The sequence below is a fragment of the Heptranchias perlo genome, chromosome 2, assembly GCF_035084215.1.
Source record: "Heptranchias perlo isolate sHepPer1 chromosome 2, sHepPer1.hap1, whole genome shotgun sequence".
Classification (NCBI taxonomy): Eukaryota; Metazoa; Chordata; class Chondrichthyes; order Hexanchiformes; family Hexanchidae; genus Heptranchias; species Heptranchias perlo.
The window spans coordinates 98,374,144-98,390,435 of record NC_090326.1 but is presented as its reverse complement, the minus strand read 5'-3'; the positions used below and the strand labels follow the sequence as shown (position 1 = coordinate 98,390,435).

General features: G+C 43.9%; 1 protein-coding gene across 2 annotated transcripts in view; it reads left to right on the top strand.

Moving 5' to 3' along the window:
- The window catches only part of sema5a (sema domain, seven thrombospondin repeats (type 1 and type 1-like), transmembrane domain (TM) and short cytoplasmic domain, (semaphorin) 5A), a 202,516-nt gene that overhangs the window by 59,683 nt on the left and 126,541 nt on the right, over positions 1-16,292 (top strand). For both annotated transcript variants that reach the window (XM_068004736.1, XM_068004730.1), the window contains exon 2: positions 964-1,181. In XM_068004736.1, the coding sequence (XP_067860837.1) occupies positions 974-1,181 (208 nt within the window). In that variant the 5' untranslated portion in view covers positions 964-973. The remainder of the gene's footprint in view (positions 1-963; positions 1,182-16,292) is intronic.

The window sequence follows — 16,292 nt, the reverse complement described above, 5'->3', positions numbered from 1 at the left end:
TTTACGGTAGCTAAAGGAAAATACAGTTGATTTCTCTGGTGTTCAATACATTGGTTCTGTGAATACCAGCAGCATAACTTGCGATCAATCTTGAATCTTGATTAGTACTCTTGTATTTGCTGCACAAAATTGAGAACTGATCGGCAGTTCAAAGAATTTGATTAGTGTGTCTCCAAGACTGTATAACCAGACAGAGGCTGAACGTAAACAAACCTATTGAGAGTCAGTCATTTTGCAGAGCAAATTGCAAAGATGTATCAGTTATATTGAGCAATGGGAAATGTCTGGAGCTGATGAAGAGGTGAGTTAGTAATTGAGGATCTTATCAGTAGTGAATCGTAAAGAAATACAATAGAATGGTATATTTCAAAGTCCTTGTTTATGTCAGTGACAGGAGCTGATAAAAATGTCACATTGAGAAATTTAAGTGGAAATACTTTCCGTGTAAAATAAAACACTTGTGTCGTAACTGAATCAGGCTCCAGGTAGATGGGAACGTGCAGCTGCAGCTGCCACATTGAAAAGGTCAGTTCCAGCAGAACAGCAGGAGTATTAGCCTGCTTAATATTATTTTAAAACCTTTATTATTTGTAAGGTTTGCAAACAGTAATAAGAAAATGAAAAGAGCTTAGCAAGAATTGTGCACATTAGAGCAAACAAAATCCCATCTGTTGCCTTTTATAAAAACTTCAGAGACACGGATGAAGAACAGCTAACGTCTGCTTCCATATTATGGAGAGGAGTGGAACGGTGAAGTTATTATGTTAATCTGTCAATTAACATTATATCATTTTAGTTTTTGTACCAAGTGGCAGCATTGTTTCAAAACAGTATCAGTGAAGTCATACCATGCCATTAATACATGAATTAAGTTATATTGTTCAGTATTTGACACTAGAGTTTATGCAAGAAAGCATTTTATATGTGAAAAGACTTGGGCTCTATTATTTGTTTTTATTACAGGTCTTTTGAGATGCACACAGTAAAACGTAAGGCCGGTGGGGAAGTGATCATGGCTAAGCATCCCATGGCTCCAATAAAGAGCAATCGGTTTTGGACATTTTTAGTTGGTGTTCAGGGATTCTTTGTGTTGGTCAGAGGAGATGGGAGCAGTGGATCATCTGTTTCACTGGAGCACCTGAAGTGTCAGCGAGCAGAGCATCCTGTTGTAACTCATAGAGGTGAGTACACTGAGCACTCTGTCAACAGAGTGAACGGGAGTCCAAATAATGCAATTTTACAGAATTGCTGTTTTTGCATGAGAGAGAAATCATTCCTTTGGAAACTTTTCATATAACAATATAATTTGTTACTGAGTAAAACTAATGAAGTTAAAATGTAATATACTGCTGAGTTTGTTCAGAAGAGAACCCTCCTTCTGCTGACACCCCAAACAAAAAATGTTAGTGATTTATTTTGCCTGTCAGGGTGAGTGTTGTTAGTATTTAGAAGTGAAGCACTTTCTCATTTTAGGCACCTAAGGGGTAATTTTCTGATCGTGTGCTCCAGGTGGGGAGTCTCATCTGTAGAGAGTATGGGAAATTCTGGCAAGTCCTGTGCACGGACTTCTGACCTTTTGTCCATTTTTGTCTGATAAAGCTCCTGTAAAGCATCTTGGGATGTTTTTCTACATTAAAGGTGCTATATAAATGCAAGTTGTTGTTGTTGTTGTTCCTTTAAAGATGTGCCCCCAGCAGGCAAGACTCGTAAAATTATCCCCCTCCTCCACTGTCATCTTCAAGCATTCCCAGGTCAAGAATAGCATTGCCAGTTGCAGAGTAAACTTCCCTCTGTTCTCCTGACCACAATGCGCCTTAGTTCCAATATTACAAGAGCATCTCCGACAGCACTGCTGTGATTTAAAAAAAACAGTAATTTTCCACACTCGCCACCCTTTTGGCTTTTCTGAGTAGATTGTCAATTAATGTTATAACAGTTTTGTACTGTGAGCCCACAGCCACTAGGAACTGGGTGAGGCAGCCAAACTCATTTCATGAACAGAGACTGGCTTTCATCTGATTTAAACCCAGGTCCCAGAGGTGAAAATATTTAATTTACTTCGAAATGAAAATAAAAATGCATGGTGGAAGTTCATAATGTAGCAGAGAGAGTGCATTGCTCCCATGATTAGAATTTTCCAGTATACCACACTTTTTTCCCTGTGTTCTATTTTCCCTGCAACATTTACTTGGTTTTACTGTACACACAAATGTGAATTACCAAGAGAACATGTGGAAACAGTTAAGCAAACTTGTCTCAGTCTCATTTGTATAGAGGAAATGCACCGTTCCACATATATACATTTATATTATTTACGGTTTGACATTTTTATTTTTCTTGTATCTGCTCATCCATGCTGCTAGATTTTTAATGTTTTCTTTCTTTCTCTTCCCACTTTGCTTTTGGGTCCTTTTACTTATCTCCTTTAGTGACCTGAATTGAATCCCAGTCCTCCAATTTCCCAAATTTAAAATTCTTATCCATGTATTTAAATCTCTCCATGCTCTCACCCCTCCCAACCTCTGTAATATCCCCTAGCACTATATCCCTCCCCCCACCCCCAACCCCCAACCAAATTTTCTGTTCCTCTAACTCTGGCTTCTTGTACATGCCTCCCCTTGTTCATTCCACCATTGGTGGCCGTCCCTTCTGCCGCCTAGGTCCCACTCTCTGGAATTGCCACCCTAAACCCCACCATCTCTTCTCCTCCCTCTCCTTTAAGACCCTCCTTAAAATCCACCTCTTTGACCAAGCTGTTGGTTACCCCACCTAATATCTCTTTTGGCACAGAATTTATTTTTTCCCTTGTGCCTCTGTGAAACACCTTGGGACATTTTTCTGTGTTAGAGGTGCTATATAAATGCAAGTTGTTATTATTGTTCCCTTCTATTATCCTATCCCATTATTTCTCTTCTCTGCTGTTTCTGTATCTTTTCTTTTCCTTGATTCATCTGTTTCTCTCCCTTCATTTGCTGTTTCTGTTCTGCTCCCATTATCCTTTCTGCATTGATTTCAGGTTCACTTCCTTCCTTTCACCTCCAGTTCTCTGCAGCCAGGAGCACGAGTCCTGAAGGCTGTGTTGTCCACTCGGTGCCAGGGTTAAGGACACCTCCTCCAGGCTGGAGAAGAACTTGGAGTGGGAGGGGGAGGATCCAGTTGTCGTGGTCCACGTAGGTACCAACGACATAAGTAGGACTAAGAAAAAGGTTCTGCTGAGAGAGTTTGAGCAGCTAGGAACTAAATTAAAAAGCAGAACTACAAAGGTAATAATCTCTGGATTATTACCTGAGCTACGTGCAAATAGGGTAAATAAGATCAGAGAGATGAATGTGTGGCTCAAAGATTGGTGTGAGAGGAGTGGGTTTCGATTCGTGGGCCACTGGCACCAGTACTGGGAAAAGAGAGAGAGCTGTTCCGTTGGGACGGACTACACCTGAACCATGCTGGGACCAGAGTTCTAGCAAATCGAATAACTAGGGAGGCAGATAGGGCTTTAAACTAAATAAGGTGGGGGGGGGGGGGGTAGGTGAGGGTCCCGATGGAGAGAAATCTAGAATGCTAAAGAGAAAAGACGAAGAAGCAGTGCAGGAAAGTGATTGTGTCAGGAAGGGACAGAGCGTACAAACAACAGAGTGCACTAACAAATAGGTCCGGGTAAGAAAATATGGTAATAAGGCAAATAGGGCCATAATGTAAAAAAATGTTAAGATGTCTAAAAATGTTAAGACAAATCTAAGGGCACTGTATCTGAATGCACGAAGCATTCGTAATAAGGTAGACAAACTAACAGCGCAAATAGATGTAAACGGATATGATATAATTTCAATTACGGAGACATGGCTGCAGGGTGACCAAGGCTGGGAGCTGAATATCCAAGGGTATTCAATATTTAGGAAGGTCAGGCAAAAAGAAAAAGGAGGTGGGGTGGCGTTGTTAGTAAAGGATGAAATCAGAGCAATAGTGAGAAAGGATATTGGCTCAGAAAATCAAAGATGTAGAATCAGTCTGGGTGGAGTTAAAAAGCACCAAGGGGCAGAAAACACTGGTGGGAGTTGTCTATAGGCCTCCAAACAGTACTGGTGATGTAGGGGACGGCACCAAACAGGAAATTAGAGATGCATGTAACAAGGGTACTACAGTAATCATGGGTGACTTTAATCTTCATATAGACTGGCCAAACCAAATTAGCAATAATACTGTGGAGGATGAATTCCTGGAGTGTGTACGAGATGGTTTTTTTAGACCAGTAAGTTGAGGAGCCAACTAGGGAACAGGCTATCCTAGATTGGGTATTGTGCAATGAGAACGGTTTAATTAATAATCTTGTTGTGCGGGGTTCTCTAGGGAAGAGTGACCATAACATGATAGAATTCTTCATTAAGATGGAAAGAGAAGTAGTCCAATCCGAAACTAGGGTCCGAAATCTAAACAAAGGAAACTACGAAGGTATGAGCAGTGAGTTGGCTATGATAACTTGGGAAGCGACATTAAAAGGCATGATGGTGGATGGGCAATGGCTAATATTTGAGGAACGAATGCATGAATTGCAACAATTATACATTCCTTTCTGGCGCAAAAACACAAGTGCGGCCCAGCCATAGCTAACAAAAGAAATTAAGTATTCGATCCAAAGAGGAGCCATATAAAGTTGCCAGAAAAAGTAGCAAGCCTGAGGATTGGGAGCAGTTCAGAATTCAGCAAAAAAGGACCAAGAGATTGATTAAAAGGGGAAAAATAGAGTGTGAGAATAAACTTGCAAGGAACATAAAAGTGGACTGTAAAAGCTTCTACAAGTATGTAAAAAGAAAAAGATTAGTGACGACAAATGTAGGTCCCTTACAGTCAGAAACGGGAGAATTTATAATGGGGAACAAGGAAATGGCAGAGCAATTAAACAAATACTTTGGTTCTATCTTAATGGAAGAGGATACAAATAACTTCCCAGAAATACTAGGGAACCAAGGGACTAGTGAGAAGGAGGAATTAAAGGAAATTAGTATTAGTAAAGAAAATAGTGCTGGAGAAATTAATGAGACTGAAAGCTGATAAGTCCCCAGGGCCTGATAATCTGTATTCCAGAGTACTAAAAGAGGTAGCCATGGAAATAGTGGATGCATTAGTTGTCATCTTCCAAAATTCTATAGATTATGAAACAGTTTCTGCAGATTGGAGGGTGGCAAATGTAACCCCACTATTTAAAAAAGGAGGGAGAGAAAACAGGGAATTACAGACCGGTTAGCCTAACATCAGCAGTAGGGAAAATGCTAGAGTCTATTGTAAAGGATGTGATAACAGGACACTTAGAAAATATCAACGGGATTAGACAAAGTCAACATGGATTTATGAAAGGGAAATCATGTTTGACAAACCTACTGGAGTTTTTTGAGGATGTAACTGGTAGAATAGATAAGGGAGAACCAATGGATGTGGTTTATTTGGATTTTCAGGAGGCCTTTGATAAAGTTCCACACAAGAGGTTAGTGTGCAAAATTAAAGCACATGGAATTGGGGATAATATACTGGCATGGATTGAAAATTGGTTAACAAACAGGAAACAGAGAGTAGGAATAAATGGTTCTTTTTTGGGATGGCAGGCGGTGACTAGTGGGGTACCGCAGGGATCAGTGCTTGGGCCCCAGCTATTCACAATATATATCAATGATTTGGATGAGGGAACCAAATGTAATATTTCCAAGTTTGGTGATGACACAAAACCAGTTGGGATCGTGAGTTGTGAGGAGGATGCAAAGAGGCTTCAAGGCGATTTAGACAAGTTGAGTGAGTGGGTAAATACATGACAGATGCAGTATAATGTGGATAAATGTGAAGTTATCCACTTCAGAAGGAAAAACAGAAAGGCAAAGTATTATTTAAATGGTGATAGATTGGGAAATGTTGATGTACAAAGGGACCTGGGTGTCCTTGTACACCAGTCACTGAAAGCAAACATACAGGTGCAGCGAGCAGTTAGGAAGGCAAATGGTATGTTGGCCTTCATTGCAAGGTGCTTTGAGTACAGGAGCAAGGATGTCTTACTGCAGTTATACAGGGCCTTGGTGAGACCACACCTGGAGTATTATGTGCAGTTTTGGTCTCCTTACCTAGGAAAGGATATACTTGCCATAGAGGGAGTGCAGTGAAGGTTCACCAGACTGATTCCTGGGATGGCAGGACTGTCTTATGAGGAGAGATTGGGTCGACTCAGCCTGTATTCACTCGAGTTTAGAAGAATGCGAGGGGATCTCATTGAAACATATAAAATTCTGACAGGGCTAGACAGACTGGATGCAGGGAGGATGTTTGTCCTGGTTGTGGGGTCAAAAACAAGGGGTCACAGTCTCAGGATACAGGGTAGGACATTTAGGACTGAGATGAGGAGAAATGTCTTCACTCAGAGGGTGGTGAACTTGTGGAATTCTCTACCACAGAAGGCTGTGGAGGCCAAGTCACTGAATATATTTTAGAAGGAGCCAGAAGCTTTCTAGACACAAAAGGCATCAAGGGGTATGGGGAGAGAGCAGGAATATGATATTGAGATAGAGGATCAGCCATGATCATATTGAATGGCAGAGCAGGCTCGAAGGGCCAAATGGCTACTCCTTCTGCTCCTATTTTCTATGTTTCCAGCAGTGTTCTTTTGTCTCTGATGTTTCTCTGTTTGTTTTTGATTTGGGGTATTAAAGAGCACTGGTCCTATTGCTGTCCTCAATGGTTGGAAATCTTGCAATTTGCATCTTTCTGCTGCCTGACAATTTGCCTATTACAGTTGCTGCAAACTGTTCACAGAATCATAGAAATTTCTGCACAGAAGGAGACCATTAGAGCTCTTTATTTTAATTCCATTTCCCAGCTATTTCCCTGTATCCTTCACTATTTTTCTTTTTGAATGTTTATCCAATTCCCTCAATTTCCATGATTGATTTGTCTTCAGTCGCCACTTCTGGGAATCCATTCTCTATTCTAATAACAGTTTGCTTCCCCTGTTATGTTTTAACACTAATCCTAAATTTACACACCCAGTAAAAACACTGATTCACTGTTTATCCTCTCAACCCATTTCAAAACTTTGTAAACACTTCTCATCATAACTATGGGGGGGGATATTTTAACGGCCAGTGGAAACCCACTGGTTTCAATTAGTTTCTCGCCCACCATCGACAGTATGAGGCCACGGCATTTTTAACCATTGGTTCTCATTAACATGTCATCGATCCACTTCTTGACTGGAACAGGCGGGAAGTAGCTGCCGGCCTCTGGAAAATCGAGTGGCCCTTGGGCATCTGCTGGTACTCAGGTGAGTATGGAGGAGGGGTTGATTCGGGGTGGGGGGAGTGGGGGTTCCTCACAATAAGGAAAAGGGGGGAGTGTAGTGCTGGGCAGGTCTAAACGATCCACACCTGCTCCTCCTGACCCCATAAAGGAAAGTAAAAACTTAACTGGAGGGCCGCTACATATTCCCAATCCTGTTCAAACTGGCTTTCATCTGACGGGAAAGCCAGGCCGAAGTTAAAATCGCTGTCGGGCCTGATAATGTCATTGGACCCTGATTAGCATATGTGTATTAGGACCCCGTCAGATTTGGGTGAGCAGAAACATCCGGTGAAAACGGAAATGGTGAGATCCGGGTGGCATTTTGGCGGGTCAGTAACCCCGTGCATCCTAACCGTTCACCCGCTCAGTGGGGTTACAATTTTCCCCCTTTCTGCTAATTTCCAGTATCATCCTAGTAATTCTGCACTTTTTCCACAGGTCCAGTATCCTTTCTATTATGGGGTACCCAAAACTGCACATAGTACTCGGCTTAACCAATCACTGTTTTGCTTTTGTATTTCATGTTTTTAAAGATCTGAGTATCTGAAATCCGACATCTCTCTGCCTTTCCACTCCATTGAGTGTTTTGCTGTTGTTGTATTTCAATTTTCTGTTTTGTTTTCCTAAAATGTGCTGCATTTGCACATCCTTTCCACTTTCCGAACCTGCCTATGTATGATTGTTTTCTCCCTAAAATTCTGGTGTATGTATTGAACAATTACTGCTGGTGCTATTTTGCCTACCTCTGTTGCTTGGAACACTTGTCATTTTCAGTATCAGGGTGGGTGGAAAGAAAATGTTACAAAAATTACAAATTTGGTAAAGTCCTTCTTTATCTGCACTGAGGTTGAGAATTATTGAATAGATTGGAGAATGGGCAACATAAGAAATAGGAGCAGGAGTAGGCCAATCGGCCCCTCGAGCCTGCTCCACCATTCAATAAGATCATGGCTGATCTGGTCCTAACCTCAAATCTAAAATCATGTCCAATTTCCTGCCCGCTCCCCGTAACCCCTAATTCCCTTTACTTCTAGGAAACTGTCTATTTCTGTTTTAAATTTATATAATGATGTAATATCTGCTGTGGAAACCTTTCCCATTGGTCAATGTGGCATCACATCTCTTGGAACCATCCCAAATCACTTCACATGAAATGAATTGCTGTCACTGTTATTCGGTAGACAAACCCTCAACAAGATCCCATAAACAGTATTGAGATGAATGACCATCAGTCTGTTTCTGGGTGGTGGTTGAGAAAGGAATATTGGCTGTAATCTCCCAGATCTTTAATGTCCACCTGAGCAGGCAACCAAGCCTCAGTTTAACTTCTCATCTGAAGAATGGTACCTCTGACAATGCAACACTCCATATGTGGCGATAACGGAGACCCGGCTCAAAAAAGGGCAGGATTGGGTACTAAATATCACTGGATACAAGGTGTTCAGGAAAGATAGGGAAGAGAAGAAAGGAGGGGGTCAGTATTGATTAAGGAACATTGCAGTGCTAGAGAGAGAGAATGTCCTGGAGGTGTCAAGGACAGAATCTATTTGGTTAGAGTTAAGAAACAATAGAGGTGCCATTACAATACTGGGTGTATTCTATAGGCCACCAACCAATGGTAAGGAGATAAAGGAGCAAATTTGCAGGGAAATTACAGAGAGGTGTAAAAGCCATAGAGTTGTGATAATGGGTGACTTCAACTATCCTAATATAGACTGGGATAGTAATAATATAACGGGCAAAGAGGAGGAGGAATTGTTGAAGTGTGTTCAGGAGAACTTTCTTGACCAGTACATTTCCAGCCCAACGAGGAAGGAGGCATTGCTGGACTTGGTTCTGGGGAATGAGGTGGGCCAAGTGGAGCAAGTGTCAATGGGGGGGAACATTTAGGGAGCAGTGATCATAGTATCATAAGGTTTAGAATAGCTATAGAAAAGGACATGGACCACTCTAAAGTCTTGCCACATCCAGTCGTGAATGTGGTGGACAATTAAACAACTAATGGGAGGAGGAGGCTCTGTAAACCTCCCCGTCCTCAATGATGGCAGAGTTCAGCACGTGAGTGCAAAAGATAAGGCTGAAGCATTTGCAACCATCTTCAGCCAGAAGTGCGGAGTAGATGATTCATCTCAGCCTCCTCCCAATGTCCCCACCATCACAGGAGCCAGTCTTCAGCCAATTCGATTCACTCCATGTGATATCAAGAAAGGGCTGAGTGCAGTGGATACAGCAAAGGCTATGGGCCCCGACAACATCCCGGCTGTAGTGCTGAAGCCTTGTGCTCCAGAACTAGCTGTGCCTCTAGCCACGCTGTTCCAGTACAGCTACAACACTGGCATCTACCCAACAATGTGGAAAATTGCCCAGATACGTCCTGTCCATAAAAAGCAGGACAAATCCAATCCAGCCAATTACCGCCCCATCAGTCTACTCTCAATCATCAGCAAAGTAATGGAAGGTGTCGTCGATAGTGCTATCAAGCGGCACTTACTCACCAATAACCTGCTTACCGATGCTCAGTTTGGGTTCCGCCAGGACCACTCGGCTCCAGACCTCATTACAGCTTTGGTCCAAAGATAGACAAAAGAGCTGAATTCCAGAGGTGAGGTGAGAGTGACTGCTCTCGACATCAAGGCAGCATTTGACCGAGTGTGGCACCAAGGAGTCCTAGTAAAATTGAAGTCAATGGGAATCAGTGGGAAAACTCTCCAGTGGCTGGAGTCATACCTAGCACAAAGGAAGATGGTAGTGGTTGTTGGAGGTCAATCATCTCAGCCCCAGGACATTGCTGCAGGAGTTCCTCAGGGCAGTGTCCAAGGCCCAACCATCTTCAGCTGCTTCATCATTGACCTTCCCTCATCATAAGGTCAGAAATGGGGATGTTCGCTGATGATTGCACAGTGTTCAGTTCCATTCACAACCCTTCAGATAATGAAGCAGTCCATGCTCGCATGCAGCAAGATCTGGACAACATGCAGGCTTGGGCTGATAAGTGGCAAGTAACATTCGTGCCAGACAATGACCATCTCCAACAACAGGGAGTCTAACCACCTCCCCATGACGTTCAAGGGCATTACCATTGCCGAATCCCCCACCATCAACATCCTGGGGGTCACCATTGACCAGAAACTTAACTGGACCAGCCATATAAATACTGTGGCTACAAGAGCAAGTCAGAGGCTGGGTATTCTGCGGCGAGTTACTCACCTCCTGACTCCCCAAAGCCTTTCCACCATCTACAAGGCACAAGTCAGTAGTGTGATGGAATACAAGCCTTGATGAGTGCAGCTCCAACAACACTCAAGAAGCTCGACACCATCCAGGACAAAGCAGCTCGCTTGATTGGCACCCCATCCACCACCCTAAACATTCACTCCCTTCACCACCGGCGCACCGTGGCTGCAGTGTGTACCATCCACAGGATGCACTGCAGCAACTTGCCAAGGCTTCTTCGAAAGTACCTCCCAAACCCGCGACCTCTACCACCTAGAAGGACAAGGACAGCAGGCACATGGGAACAACACAATAAATGCTGGCCTTGTCAGCGACGCCCACATCCCATGAACGATTTTTTAAAAAAAATTTCACTTGGAATGAGAGTGGATCTGGTCCAGGTAAATTGGAATCAAAGATTAGCAGGACAAGCTTTAATTGAAGACTGGGCGGCCTTTAAGGAGGAGATGGTTTGGGTACGGCCTAGGCACATTCCCACAAGACAGAAAGGTAGGATAATTAAAGCCTGTGCTCCCAGGATGACAAAAGAGATAGAGAGTAAGATGAAGTGGAAAAAAGGGGCATATGACAGATGTCGGGTTGATTACACAGGTGAGAACCAGGCTGAATTTAGAAAGTTCAGTGGGAAGTGAAAAAGGAAATAAGAGGGGCAAGGAGAGAGTATGAGAATAGACTGGCAGCCAACATAAAAGGGAATCCAAAAGTCTTCAACAGGCATGTAAACAGCAAACGGGTAGTAAGAGGAGGGGTGGGGCTGATCAGGGACCAAAAAGGAGATCTACTCATGGAGGCAGAGGGCATGGCCGAGGTACAAAATGAATACTTTGCATCTGTGTTTACCAAAGAAGAAGATGCTGCCAGAATTTCAGTAAAGGAAGATGTAGTTGAGATACTGGATGGGCTAATAATTGATAAAGAGGAGGTACTAGAAAGGCTAGCTGTACTTAAACTAAATAAGCCACCCAGTCCAGATGGGATGCATCTTAGGTTGCTGAGGGAAGTAAGGGTGGAAATTGCGGAGGTACTGGCCATAATCTTCCAAACATCCGTAGATACTAGGGTGGTGGCAGAGGACTGGAGAATTGCAAATGTTGCACCCTTGTTCAAAAAAGGGTGTAAGGATAAACTCAACAACTACAGGCCAATCAGTTTAATTTCGGTGGTGGGGAAACTTTTGGAAACAATAACCCGGGACAGAATTAACAGTCACTTGGACAAATGTGGATTGTTTAGGGAAAGCCAGCACGGGTTTGTTAAAGGCAAATCGTATTTAACTAACTTTTTGATGAGGTAACAGAGAGGGTCGATGAGGGCAATGCGGTTGATGTGGTGTATATGGACTTTCAAAAGGCGTTTGATAAGTGCCGCATAATAGGCTTGCCATCAAGATTGAAGCCCATGGAATAAGGGGGCAGTAGCAGCATGGATACAAAATTAACTAAGGGACAGGAAACAGAGAGTAGTGGTGAACGGTTGTTTTTCAGACCGGAGGGAGGTGTACAGTGGTGTTCCCCAAGAGTCTGTACTCGGACCACTGCTTTTCTTGATATATATTAATGACTTGGACTTGGGTGTATAGGGCACAATTTCAGAATTGGCAGATGACACAAAACTTGGAAGGGTATTGAAAAGTGAGGAGAATGGTGATTGACTTCAAGAGGATATAGACAGGCTGGTGGCGTGGGCAGACACGTGGCAGATGAAATTTAATGCAGAAAAATGCGAAGTGATACATTTTGGTAGGAAGAACGAGGAGAGTCAATATAAACTAGAGGGCACAATTCTAAAAGGGGTACAGGAACTGAGAGACCTGGGGGGTATATATGCACAATTCGTTGAAAATGGGAGAGCAGGTTGAGAAAGCGGTTAAAAAAATATACGGGATATTGGGCTTTATAAATAGAGGCAAAGAGTACAAGGAAGTCATGATGAACCTTTATAAAACACAGGTTCGACCACAACTGGAGTATTGTGTGCAGTTCTGGGCACCGCACTTTAGGAAAGACGTGAAGGCCTTAGAGATTTACTAGAATGATTCCAGGGATGAGGGATTTTAATTATGTGGATAGACTGGAGAAGCTGAGGTTGTTCTCCTTGGAAAAGAGAAGGTTGTGAGGAGATTTGATAGAGGTATTTAAAATCATGAAGAGTCTAGACAGAATCGATAGAGAGAAACTGTTCCCATTGGTGGAAGGGTCAAGAACCAGAGGACATAGATTTAAGGTGATTGGCAGAAGAACCAAAGGTGACATGAGGAAAAACTTTTATGCAGAGAGTGGTTAGGATCTGCAATGCACAGCCGGGGGAGTGGTGGAGGCAGATTCAATCGTGGCTTTCAAAAGGGAACTGGATATGTATTTGAAAGGAAAAAACTTGCATGGCCACGGGGATAGGGGTTGGGGTGAGTGGGACTAGCTGGATTGCTCTTGCATTGAGCTGGCACAGACTCGATGGGCCGAGAGGCCTCCTTCCGTGCAGTAACCTTTCTATGATCAGTACTGTACCGAAGTGGGATTTGAACCTACAATTTTCTGATTCAGTAGTGAGACTACTACCGACCGAGTCAAGCTGACACTTTGGCTCCTTAGTGGGGCAGTAACTCCATGGGCAGAAAGTGCTGACCCAGTGACTGTTCGGTATGTGTGAAATTTTAAGCAGGACAAAGCTGAGCTTGGGCAGCGTCAGAAAGTAGAAATGACAGGTTACAGAGCAGAAGTGGCAGAGGTTTGGAAACAGATCTCCTGCCATTCGTCCATGTATGTTGCATAATGCAGTGTAGCCAAGAAGAGAGAAGGGGAGGAAAAATACAAGCCTTAAATAAATGATAATTGTAATGAAGTCCAAAGAAACAGGAACTCTATCAGTCTTGCATCAATTGGCATTGCTTCAGCTTGGTTCAGAGATAATGGGGTAAATTTTAACTTTAAGCGGGTGGGGGGAGATTTCCGGGTGCAAAACTGGGAAGGTAAGTGGACAGATCGCGACCTTAATGAGGCTCATCAATTGCACTTCCGGGTTTTGTGCCTGGCAGCCAGCCTGATTGCCAGGCTGGCTGGCTGTTGGGCAGGAAGGCCTGCTGCAGCCGGGGATTGGAGGGAGGGATTGTAGACCGGGGAGTAGATCGGGGGGGGGCCGGGGAGGAGTTCAGGGGGTGGGTGTCCAGGGAGAAGATCGGTGGGGGGGGTGCCGGGGAGAAGATCAGGGAGTGGGGGCCAGGGAGAAGATTGGGGGTGGGGGGGTGGGGGGAGAACGCCAGGGAGGAGTTTGTGGGGGTGGCGCTGAGGAAGAGATCGGAGGGCTGAGGAACAGATCGGGGGGGCAGGGAAGAAGATCGGAGATTGCTGGAGGTTGGGTGAAGAGTCGGAGGTAGGTGAGGGTCCACCTGGTGGTAAGGGGTCCACCATTGGTGGGGTGGAAATAAAGGCACTCACCTCCTGGATCTGGCCCTTCCCACCTGCTTTCTCCTGACGTGAATGGGAAGTGATGGGAAACCTGAACAGGTAAGGTTAAATTTGTTTTATTAATCCAATACACAAAATATTACGTACCTCAAGTATCTCAATGAGGTACGTTGCCCTTTCAATTATAGGCCCGCCGGTTTTAAGTGGGGCCGGGACTTCCTGGTGTCTGCTCTCCAAACGCAGACGAACCTTCCTGGGTTAAACCCAGAAATAGGTGTGTTGGAGCCGGGATGAGGTCCCGCTCTGAAAACTGAGTACTTTTACTCCCCACCCACCCCCAACCCACTCGTTCTTGGGGGTTAAAGTTTACCCCAGTGTACTTTGTTGAAATGTAGCTTCCTTCCAGCAGAGAGGTAAAACATAATTTGGATAAGTGACCGGAACAATTTTGAGAGAGCATCTAAACTGTTTAGTTCACATTCAGGCTACAGTCTAGAAACTGTGTCATGTGAATTTTAGTTTTGTTTGTTCGGGCACAAAGACCTGTTCAGGGTGATTGCCCCCTTTCACTCCCATTATTATCGATATTGCCTTATGGTTTGTTACTGATTTAGATACATGATACATGTGGTACTATTTTGATTGGCTGTAAAATGTCAGATTGCAATAGCTGAGTTGAAAGCTAGTGTAGTGTCAGTGATTGAATATATATTTGTTTACTTGTGGGTCTATCAACTCTCAGTGGAGATCTGTTGGGAATTGTGTTTGGCTGCGTCAGGAATGCAGGAAGATACAGAGAAGTTCATATTTTTCCCCAACTTGGTGAGAAATTAAATCTCTGAAAATATGTTTGGAGAGGAGAGGGAGGAAGCAGATGAATCCTGAAAAACAGTAATGGAGCCCAGCAGAAGCAACTGAAGAGAATTTGAAAAAGTCAGACAGCATGAGGTAAGCAGCCATTTGCAGAGGTGAATTGTTTTTTTCATTTGTTCTGAGAATGGGGGAAATTCTGGTAAGGCTGTATTTATTGCCCATCTTTAGGTGCCCTGAGAAGGTGGTGATGGGCCTTTGAACTGCTGCAGTGCTTGTGCTGATGGTATTAGGTAGGGAATTCTAGGTTCTTGACCCAGTGATAATGGAGGAACAACGACATATGTCCGAGTCCAGATGGTGTGCGAATTGCAGGTGATAGTGTCTCCATGATATTGCTGTTCTTGCCCTTTTCAGCGTTAGAGGTTGTGGGGTGGGGAGGTGCCGTTGAAGTGACCTTGTTGAGTTGTCGCAGTGCATGCTGTAGATCGTACGTACTGCAGCCATCGTGCGCCGGTGGTGGAGGGGGTGGATATTGAGTTCAGTGGCAGGGGTGTCAATCAAGTGGACTACTTTGTCCTGGATATTGTTGAGCTTCTTGAGTGTTCTTGTCTCTGCTCCCATCTAGGTATGTGGTGAATATTTCAACACATTCCTGACCTGGGCCTTGTGGATGGCAGAGAGGCTTTGAGGGGTCAGCTGGTAAGCCACTCGTCATGGAGTACCCAGCATCTGACCTGCGCTTGTAGCCACGGTGTTGATATGACTGGTCCAGTAAAGCTTCTGGTCAGTGGTGACCCACAGGATGTTGATGGTAGGGGACTTGGCAATGATGGTCCTGTTGAAGGTCAGGGGGAAGTGTTAGAGATGGTTATTGTCTGGCATTTATGTGGTGAGAATGTTACCTGCCATTTGTCAGCCCAAGCCTGGGTGCTGTCCAAGCTCTGCTGTAGGCTGTGAATGGAGCTGCACACTAGGAATCACCAGTGAACAGCACCACTCCTGACTTTATGATGGAGGGAAGGTCACTGGTGTAGCTGCTCAAATGGTTAGGTTGAGCACACTTTCCCAAAGAACTGAGTGTCAGAGAGCAGGTTTTTGGTGAGTAGATATTGTTTGATGGCACTGTTGATTATTTCTTCCATCATTCATTGGAGACGGCTAATAATAGGATTGTGATTCATTAGGTTAAATTTATCCCTTTTATAGATAGGACATTCCTTCCCAATTTTTCTCACTGTTGGGTACATGGCTGTGTTATAGTTACACTGGAATAGCTTGACTAGGGGATGGCTAGTTCTGATGCACAGGTCTTCAGCACTACAGCCAGGATGTTATCAGGGTCCATAACTGTGTCCAATGTACTAGAATGAATGCTCGTGGTTGGGGGCTGTATTTATATTGTGGTGCTGTCTACCCATCCTCCTGTCTGTGTGTGAAGTTGGCATTTTTTCTCCATTATATTCATTCCCTCACCTTCTGAAGGTGTTGACTTCTGGTAGGCTACAAGTACCACAGATATGGGGCACCAACTAT